Source organism: Drosophila melanogaster, chromosome 2L, assembly GCF_000001215.4.
Source record: "Drosophila melanogaster chromosome 2L".
Classification (NCBI taxonomy): domain Eukaryota; kingdom Metazoa; phylum Arthropoda; class Insecta; order Diptera; family Drosophilidae; genus Drosophila; species Drosophila melanogaster.
Genome location: NT_033779.5, coordinates 8,124,120 through 8,134,175, shown reverse-complemented (window position 1 = coordinate 8,134,175; position 10,056 = coordinate 8,124,120). Strand labels below are relative to the sequence as shown.

The window sequence follows — 10,056 nt, the reverse complement described above, 5'->3', positions numbered from 1 at the left end:
GTATTTTTTGTTGCGGTCTAAGGCCTGGAAAAATACCAACATTCAGAAATCAACAATATGGAACGATGAAAAAGAATTATTTATTTTTTGAATAATACCGAAGGCTTCAAATATCCAAAACCATTAGACTTCCAGAAAGAGGTATTATTTGGGAAGCGCTTCGAAATGAAAAGGCACTATGTGATTCTTTCAATATACATTAATGTATTTAGTGTTAATATATAACCACAGTTATCGCTCAGTAATTATCATTTAAATAATGGCATTCAGAATGCTAAAATTAAACTACAGATGTTTTAAAATGTACTCGAATCGTTGTTGGATCGCATGCATATAGGCGGATGCAGAGATCGACAACAGAATTTGTGATATTTCTAGGACTTAGAGACTAGTCTAATTTTATAATCCTATATAGCTGCCTTTGCTAATCATTCTCTACTCCTACCATATTACATATATGTTCGCCCCTTTTTTCTCGAAAGACCACACTGTGTTCTTCATACCGGAAAAACTACACCCTAAACTTAAAATACTATTTACACTTGGTGGTCTGATCCAGCAGCTTTTTCCACAAATCGAATTGTTCGTTCGACTTGATCATGTGCACGCTGATTGCGTTGCGGATGTTGCACGGGTTAAATGAGATGCGTCGGTTAACGAACTCGTTCGCCTGCACCCGCTTAACATTAAGGCTCTTGGCTACTATGCCCGTGGTGAACACGTCCTCCAGCTTCAGATAAACGGTCTTCAGAGATCGCACGTAGAGTTCGTGCACAATGTCTCCGGTGAGTACGTAGGCGGGTCCAGTGGTGAAGGACGGGAATACTCCCGCCGCGAACTGATCGACGGACACATAGTATTTGGATTTCTTATTGCGAATCGGTTTCCACTTCTTGGCCAAACGACCGTATATGGTACGCTTGTCCTTGTGCTTGTCCAGGAAGGTCAGCAGCTTGGGCACATTGATGAACATGTCGTCGTCCGTCTTGAGAATGTACTTTGCCTTCGGGCAATGCACATCTGCCCATTCCAGCGTCGATATTGTCTTGAGCGTGAGGTTGTTGTACGAGTCTATGAAGTTTCCCCGTATCAGATCTCCATAGATGAAGTTCTCCTGGGTAAGCGCTTTGTTTATGGTTTCATTGGTGCCACGTCCTAGGACAAATGCCATGCCCACGTCCCTTCTCGTCCCGTAATGCATCCAAGTCTGCCGGATGGACATGCGGGCTGCATCGTGAGACATCGCTGAGCTAATAAGAACCAGGAGCTTAATAAACTCTCCGCCTTTCGGACATATGCGCTCCGCATCGATCTCCTCATCCACGTGGCCTGGCTCGTAGAGTGTCTCGGTGGCCACTCCCTTGGAGGGATCTACAGGAGCACTTGGCACCTTGCTCTTCGTCGTTTTCACAGGTGGCACTGGTGGTTTTGCGGATTTTGGCAGAGGGACTGCCGCCTCTTTCTTGGCCTCCTTAATTTCCTGTATCACCTTGGATTCCGGTTCCTGCTTTTCGGACTCAACGCCCGAGACTTCCAGTTTACCGTCCACTGCGTTGAGTTGTGCCATATCCGATGGATTGCCTTTATTTAGAAAGATAAACCACACCATTAATTGAAATGCAAACAAACACTCAAGCGAATTCTAGTCCGTCCCCATAGACATCTGTTCGACAGTAATCCAATAGTATGAAACAATATGTCATGTTTACAGCTCTTTCATAATGAAACACGAAACCTGGTCAAATAAGCGGACTGCACATTTCATTCTCCATTGTCGTGGAGTTATACAAATGGGTGCGCCGCCAGCGGGTCTTTGTCTAAGCAAAACAAAACTAAGGCAAATTATTACGCAAGATGAAACAGAAAGAGGATCAATTTGAAGGAGCAACTAAACTGTTTATCGATCTGGTTTAACAATTTGAAACCTGGATTAATAGGTCTCAAAGGTCTAGCGCCCCCTAAGTAATAGTATAATAATTACCCGTGCTACTGTTCGAAGTGATGTTCTTCAGTATCCTATCGGCGTTCTCAATAAACTTTTGCAAATTGGAAGTGGGTATGAGGAGGTCGGCATCGGAAAGGCCTGGCTGCACCTGCGACTGTGACTGGGGCAGTTGTTGTTGTGGTGACTGGGCGGGAATCGATTGTTTAACAGCCAACGTGTCGGCAGAGCTGTTGTTGTTGGTGCTACTGTTGATGTTGCCTGTGGAATAAACATTATTAGCTTAATTAGCGTCTAAGTCTTAAGCGCACCCACTCTCACCTGTGATGCCATCAACACTCTGACCATACTGCTGCTCCTCCAGCAGCTCATCCGCCATAACATTGGGCGTTTGGTCAGGGCCACCAACCTGGGGACTGGCGCCCGCGGAGCCACCGTCGAGCAGAGCATCCTCGTCGATGGTGGGCAGGCGGTGCTGCGGATGCCTCTTGTGTATCTCTGCCTGTTGCGGCGGTAATTGTTGCGAGTGTCTGCTGGATACGCTTTGCTGCTTAGACGAACTTTCACCAGGTGGCGAATTGTACTCCTTATCCGTGCTATTGACTGGCGGCACTTGGTCCATGGGCTGTCGCCCAGGATGACTGCCAATCAGCTGCTGTGGCGGTGATGCCGCAGGGTGCACATGGTTCGCTGTGAGGGTGCTAGTCGTTGAGTACGAGGCGTAGATGAAAATGGTTAGGATCACCACGATTAGGACTAAAAAGAAGCGTAGCATGCGCGTGTTGTGAAGATTGGCCATAGCCGCCATGGTGGCACTTGCAAAATCTCTCAAATCTCAGTCAGTCTAGGTCTCAGTTTCAGTCTGGACTCCGCTTCTCGTCTTCAATTTGTGAGTATTATGATAACGATCCCTCACGCTTGCGATTCCGACAACGAATGCGATGGAACTGCAATGAGAACGCAACGGAAATAAAGGTAAATAACTGATTCAGCTGATTTGTTATGTGCTCCGATGCCCGGCGCTATAAGATATAGAAGGAGAGAGGGCGCACTTCTGTCCAGCGATTAGATCATTATTTCCGCAATAATAAAACGACAATAATAATGGCAATAAAAATTCGTTCAAAACATTTAAGTGTATAATTAAATCGTAAATATTTTCTTATCCAATATAGAATGGTATTTCAAAGTCGAGTATGGCCAAAGACTCAGTTTTGTTGCTTTTCTTACCATTGGCGAGGAATAATGCAAATATTTGTGTAGAGAGTGAGCTAGTTGGAGTTCACTACAAAAATAAAGATAGCGTCTTATGTACTTTAAGAAACGTTTACAAAAGAACACTTAAACGTAATTAACGTTTTGTTTCATTTTTTTTTTTGCACAATATTTTTCAAAAATATAGTAAAGTCGATGCTTAGTTTTGAACTGTGTGAATGTGCTATTTTATTTCGGAAAACACGAGCGAAGGGCTTGGCTGTTTTGCATGGTAATGGGAGTGACGAACTGAAAAGCATTTGGGAAGTTTCCGTGGGCTAATGAATTTGCCAGAAAAAGGAGAACACACGCACAGCATCCAGAATCGTCACGACATCGCCATCGGCTCTGTCTCCACTTTGCATGCGCTCGAACAAGTCAACAACAGTCTTGACCCTATTCCGCGACTCAAGAGAACCCCAACGGAGGCAGAACAGAGCTCAAAGCACCGGACAGACTCATGCTCCATGCTCCAGGTGGCAGCGAACGAACCACTTGAGTCGCGTTCCATGGCCGCCTGGTCGATAAGATTTCTTATCGTTCGATCCCATCTGGGTATTTCAGGGCTTTCTCAGAATTCCAGTAGTCTTTATATGTATATCTATAGATTTATTGGGCATTTCTCTAGGACGCCATAAAAATAATGGTAGTAGTTTGCGACAGCTCGATATAAAAATCAATAAAACAGCAGGACTCAGAACCTCGTAACTCTTTTACCAACTTTCGATTTGGCCCCGAACCGTCTTGAATAGTCAATGAAAATCCCCAAGTGCGTCACTCTGGGTAACTGTGCTACCTTAATTGTTTGTCGATAAGCCAGTTCGTATCAATCTTATAACACAAATCTTATCTGGTTGTCTAGCGGAGAATGGTAAGTCATATATCTTACTCAAATACCTCATACTAAAGATGTTTATTTATTTGCACAGAATGTTTGTTGGCTAATTAATTATTTTCTTAAAGCCAAAAATATGTTTTTGAGCTTGATTTGAGTTTAATGCGGATTTTATCATAGTTTCTTTATTTGTTTACACGTGCCTAGATATCAAATAACTGTCAGGAAATGACGATTGAAACATTTTTGCCAAAACATCACTTATCTTACTTGCTACCTTTTACCTATGATTAAAAATCGTTTTGAAACCATTTAACAAGTTTTTGAAACTTATCTTATCTGCTTTGCAGAGGTGAAGGAACACCTTAAGTCGCAATTCGACAAGGTAAAACCCAATCGAATTAAAAGTTGTGTCTGCTTCTTTTTCTTTCGATAGAATGAGAACCTTTAAAAAGATGCAATTTATATCTTTTATTAAATGCAACACAAGCATTTTCATTATTGGTCACTTGGTCAGGCAAGTTAAACGCAAGCTGATAAGACAATGGCTAACTTCTAAGAATTTTAGCTTATCAATTAATTATAATCACTACAAATTTACTGTTCCACAACATTTATTATTTCTTTATTGCGATAATGCTATACTGATATCCACACAGTGACATTTAATTAAAATAGCTTCGCGAAATATTTTATCAGTCAAATGGGCTGATCAACTTCATCGATGTGGTCTGGTTTGGTCAACTGTCTGCCGGGAACCGGAAAGAATAGCCACGAGTACGAGCACAATGGAATTTTTTTTGGGGGGCTAAATCCGACAATGTCGTATCGTGTTTTTATGGCTTATCGTGAAGCTGAACGGACGGACGCACACATAGTACAGCGAAATTCTATTTCCATTTAGATCCGCAGCGTGACGTGCAGCGCATTGATAAGAGATAACCCTTTGTTTTTCCATCAAGAGTGAAAGTGTGACTTATCTTGTGCGATGAGACGATGAATCACTCTCTATGCATTGGTTAATTACAGTTTATAAATCGTTTAGTATATGTGCATTTTACTTTGAATTTCTGTAATAATCGCGACCCGTTTCTTATCAGACTTTCATTTCCCTTGCGGGATATAAACATTAAACATACATGTTGAATATGCTATGAACTAAAGGTTCTATTCTAGCAAGTCATATAAAAAAAATAAACTTTTTATCAGCCCAAACTTTGGTTTCTCTTCATAATTAAATCTATAAACAGTAATAAATTTAATGTTCTCCATGGATTTCTAACCAGTTCCCATAACTCACTAGGCATATAATTGTTCAATTTAAAGAACTTTGACTGTAATTGTTCCACATGTTTTAGCAGTTGCTTTTAGTGCCTTGTAATTGTGTGCAAAATTACCAAAGAGCCGTGAAATTTGACGAGAGCGCGTAATTTGATGAAGTGTAACTCGGATTCAGCGGAAAAAGTTGGAGGCTTCGCGAGGGGAGTGGTGAACGGAAGTGGATCCAAGCTTCCAATCCGGCTGGCGGTCGGTTATATTTTTTTTTTTTTCGTGGCCCCACTCCGACTCTGCTAATAAGTACAATGAACCGCAGATAATCGCCGGTTGGACGGCAAACGGGTTTTCGGGCGTCTTGAAACTATCTTCATCTCCAACGGCCCACTATCAATCACAGTTTCGACCAGGAAGATTCAGCTGGACTCCGGATCGTGCTAATGAAAGTCTTCAAAAGAAATTGCAACGAAGTACCTATAAATTTCAACTAAAATCTGTATTCCTACCAGTTGGCAGTTAACAGCGCCGTTTCATTTGTTTTTAAAACACCGAGTTCACAAAAAGCTTAATCACATAGATGTGCGTTGCATTGAAACAAGTAGAAGCAAAGATCATTTGACATTTAACTTTCCCGCAAATCATTTTAAATGCAAATTGAAGTAGGGAAATAAAAATGACTCTTCAAACTCATTTTTGTTGTGCTCTCAAGAAGCTAAACTTACTAAGGAACTAACGAGAAAGCGGAAACGTCTTAGCCTACAAATTCTAAATCTTGCCTTGGTATTCTATTCGTTGATAAGAAAGTTGTGGGAACGCATTTCTGGTACTCTACAGAATATTGTAGAACTTCGAGAAATTAACGCTAATGAGAGGGTAATAATTTGATTTCTTGCGTACATTTGTTCAGAAATCGAGCATTATTGCAGTCCAAGCCAGTGATACGAGGAACGCCACATCGACGTGGAGGTTAGGTGGCGTTAATGAAACCTCCACTTGACTTGGGCTAACTGGTGGTGCAATGTCCGGCCGTGGAGTTTGGAAATGTGCGCTCGTCGGTTGCTTAAGCAGACGTAAATGTGTGTTAATAAAATAACAGAAAAAAAAAAACAACAAAACAAAAACCCTAGGCAACGACGCATCGTCATCGTTGCGTCGCCGAGTCTCGTTGTCCATCCGAAATCTTGGAATCTCCGGGCAGTCAGACTCACTCATTATAAACTTACCTCCCAGTGCGGTTTAGCTGCGTCTCCCTTCCTCGTTCGCTGGAATCTGAGATGGTGCTATTGTTGGACCAGGGTCAAGCATAATTACTTGCTTGCCTGCTTATTTTTAGTGCTTATTTAACGTTAATAAATATGCCTTTTGTTGACAATTAGCGATGATGAATTGCTATCGTTGTTGTTGTTGTGGTTACTCTTCTGTTATCCTAATTTGTGTTGTTGTTGCTGTTGCTGGGCCCCAGGCGCCACCACGGAAATCGTGTGGCTTGGGGAATTTTTTCTTTCTGGTTATAGTTTTGCGCGTATTTCGGCATTAATCGATTTTAATAACGCCAGCCCGTTTCATTAGTCATGCGGGGCATGTTTTATAAATAAATAAGCATTAACACCTTGGCAAACGAAGCGATTTGTTGTTGTTGCTGCGAAGCAGTTTTTGATTTAATTTCGCGTTGCCCTCGATTTTTTTGGAGGTTTTTCGATTGCAGCCTGCTGATGAAACGCGGCTTTTTAACACTTTTAGGGCTTTGCACAATTGGCTGCGTTACAGCGGACGCAAATATTCTAATTTTTTCCTCTTTTTTTGTGGGAACACCATTACTCCCACTTCCGAAAACCAAACCGATTTTGTTCGCGATTAGCTCAACATTAGTGATGTAAAGCAACATCGATAAGTTAAAAATTTATGTTTTTACTTTCGATAAGTCGATAACTGTGCTAAAATGCATATGTTATGGTCACCCTATGACGGTTAACAGCACTGTAGACCAACAGCTGTTTAATTTGCAGCAATATAATAGCGCCTTTCTTGATAGGACCAAAGTTCATTAAAACCCCGAAAAAATTGGACCCTAATATTATTTTCCTTAAGTGTTTCATTTCCCTCCTTAATTTATGTAACTATAACGCAAACTTCATTGTGCATAGTAATCGGAATACTTATCGCTTTCTCAGATTTAGTGAACGAAGAGATGGCGCTGATTCCGGCTGTTACCAGACTCACCTCCTCCGTAATTCGGATACTGGGTTGTAATCCCAGTGCCATGACGCTCCAGGGCACCAATACGTACCTCCTCGGCAGTGGCAGTAGGAGAATCTTGATCGACACTGGTGACGAAGACGTGCCGCAGTACATCGCTCACCTGGGAGATGTGCTACAGCAGGAAAAGGCCTCCATCGACACCATCCTGCTGACCCACTGGCACCACGACCATGTCGGCGGTGTAAAGAGCATTGTGGGTACTAAATTGGCCGAAAAGGATTGCCGCGTATTCAAGTTTGGGCGTACAGATGCTCCAGATGTGTGCCCCGAGATACCGACGGATATCAAACTCCATCCGCTAGCACACAACCAAGAGTTCACCACGGAGGGGGCGAATGTGCGGGTGGTTCACACACCCGGTCACACCACTGATCATGTGGTGCTGGCCATGAACGAGGGCACACTCTTCAGCGGCGATTGCATCCTTGGCGAGGGCACCGCCGTCTTCGAGGACCTATTTGAGTACATGAAAAGCCTGGAGAAGATACTAGACATCAAGCCGCAGCGTATCTTTCCAGGCCATGGCAATGTCATTGAGGAACCAATTGGCAAGATTGAGTACTACATTAACCATCGCAACCAGCGAGAACAGCAAATCCTGCAGTTCTTCGTTCAGCGGCCCAACGAAAACTTGCAGGCTATGGACGTCGTGAAGGTGGTCTACAAGGAGACACCAGAAAACCTCTGGCCCGCCGCCGCCTATAACGTGAACCACCACCTAAGCAAGCTGGAGAAGGAGGGAAAGCTGCGGGTCAGCAAGTCTGCGGATGAAGAGTTCTATGTGTACCAGCCAACCAGTGCGCTCTAAATTCTTGATTTTCCTTTTTTATTTTGTTGAGCGTATATAACTATTTGTTTGTAAAAAATTGTTAAATAATTTTCATTTTCTTTATACCTGGTTATCACACTTTATGGTGTCGTCTAATAACATATTCCACAAGGTAAACTGCTCGTTATTCCTTACCATATGGATGGTAATTTTGTCGCGGATGTGGCACGTCTCGAATTTCGTCCGGGTGTTAGCCATCTCGCGCACATTTACCCGCCGGATGTTCAGACTTTCAGCCACAATGCCCGTGGTGAAGACATCTTCCAGCTTTAAGAATGCAGTATTCAGGGATTGGACATACAGAGCGTGAACAATGTCACCAGTGAGCAAGTAGGCGGGTCCGGTGGTGAAGTAGGGAAAGGTAGGCTTTCCATACTGAGCGTTGGATATGTGATATTTAGACCACCTGTTTCGAATGGGTTTCCAATTTTCGGCCCGTCGTCCGTAGATCGTTCTATTGGCTTTAAGCGTGCTAATGAGGGTCAATAACTTCGGCACGTTGATGAACATGTCATCGTCCGTCTTGAGAACGTACTTAGCCTTCGGACAGTGAAGATCAGCCCATTCCAGCAGAGAAATGGTCTTCAGAGTGAGATTGTTGTACGAGTCTATGAAGTGTCCTCTTATCAGATCCTGGTACATAAAATCCTCCTGATCAATGGCCTTCTTCACCGATTTGTTTTTGCCTTTTCCCAGGACAAATGCCATGCCCACGTCCCTTCTGCTGCCGTAGTGCATCCAAGTCTGCCGTATGGACATTCTGGCTGCCGAATGCCGAAGGGATGAGGTTATTAAAACTAACAACTGCGTCGATAACCCTTTTTGCGGACATATTCTTTCCATATCAATCTCACTGTCCAGGTGACCAGGTTTGTAGATAGTTTTCACAAGCGGCATTCGGACAGGAACTTCGGTATCTATTGAATACAATACCACTGATTTCTTTGCTAAAATATCTTTTGAGTCTAGCCCGTCATCTGTTGAAGAAAAGCAAAGTAACAACATCAATATGAGTCGACTAATGAATAATTAAATAGTTCTCACCATGGAGCTTTTCCTCATCAATTCTTCTGCTTCTAATTGCCGCAATAGAATCTGCAACATTTATATTGCCATCAATAGTTGTATAGATATCCTTGTTGCCTTCACTGCTGTTTCCTGAAATTTGAACGGCGAATCCATCGTCGAAATCTTTAATAGGCTCCCTAAAGGATCTTAGCCGTATCGCTTCGCCCACTAACTGTATTGCAGGATTTTTTGACATTACATCAGGTTTCGCTGTCGTAAAATAGTCGACTTTTTCCATTACCCCTACTTTGGAAACGTACGTGAAGACAGTAAAGCTGACAAGGATTAGTATCAGGATGCAGCGCAGCAGTCGGCCAGCCATGGCTATAAGTTAGTTCTAGTTTTCCGGGAATGTGACCGCTCTACAAGGTGGATTTGAACCAAGCACCCAAAAGTCATGTTTATAAAGTTCGCTTAAATAGGCAAAACATGAAAAGCATACTTGACAGATTATTTTTTAGTCTTATCTTATCCTTTTTGGATGTTGTATTTATGGAATTTAACGTATATGGCTTTTGGGATTAGGGCCTCATCCTGGTAAAGATACTTCTTCCTTGCCATTATCTTTATTTTCCGTTTCCGGCGACCCACAAA

General features: G+C 42.7%; 3 protein-coding genes across 4 annotated transcripts; 1 reads left to right on the top strand and 2 right to left on the bottom strand.

The window, feature by feature from the left end:
* Positions 1-186: 186 nt before the first annotated feature.
* CG8668 (uncharacterized protein) lies at positions 187-7,175 on the bottom strand. Of its 2 annotated transcripts, none has more exons than NM_001298811.1 (4): positions 6,204-7,175; positions 2,264-2,889; positions 1,982-2,203; positions 187-1,581 (listed from the first exon to the last, which is right to left on the bottom strand). In NM_001298811.1, exons 2-4 carry the CDS (start codon positions 2,748-2,750, stop codon positions 533-535), a joined length of 1,758 nt encoding a protein of 585 aa, NP_001285740.1. In that variant the 5' UTR covers positions 2,751-2,889; positions 6,204-7,175; the 3' UTR covers positions 187-532. The 2 variants fall into 2 exon arrangements, with proteins under 2 accessions (NP_001285740.1, NP_609184.1); NM_135340.4 differs by having other exon boundaries at positions 6,530-7,175.
* A 110-nt stretch (positions 7,176-7,285) lies between these two features.
* On the top strand, positions 7,286-8,508 carry CG12375 (uncharacterized protein). The gene is made up of 2 exons (NM_135339.4): positions 7,286-7,419; positions 7,478-8,508. The coding sequence occupies exon 2, from the start codon at positions 7,495-7,497 to the stop codon at positions 8,371-8,373; it is 879 nt and encodes a 292-aa protein (NP_609183.1). The 5' UTR covers positions 7,286-7,419; positions 7,478-7,494; the 3' UTR covers positions 8,374-8,508.
* CG8673 (uncharacterized protein) lies at positions 8,377-9,847 on the bottom strand. The gene is made up of 2 exons (NM_135338.2): positions 9,439-9,847; positions 8,377-9,371 (listed from the first exon to the last, which is right to left on the bottom strand). Exons 1-2 carry the CDS (start codon positions 9,782-9,784, stop codon positions 8,455-8,457), a joined length of 1,263 nt encoding a protein of 420 aa, NP_609182.1. The 5' UTR covers positions 9,785-9,847; the 3' UTR covers positions 8,377-8,454.
* Positions 9,848-10,056: the final 209 nt, after the last annotated feature.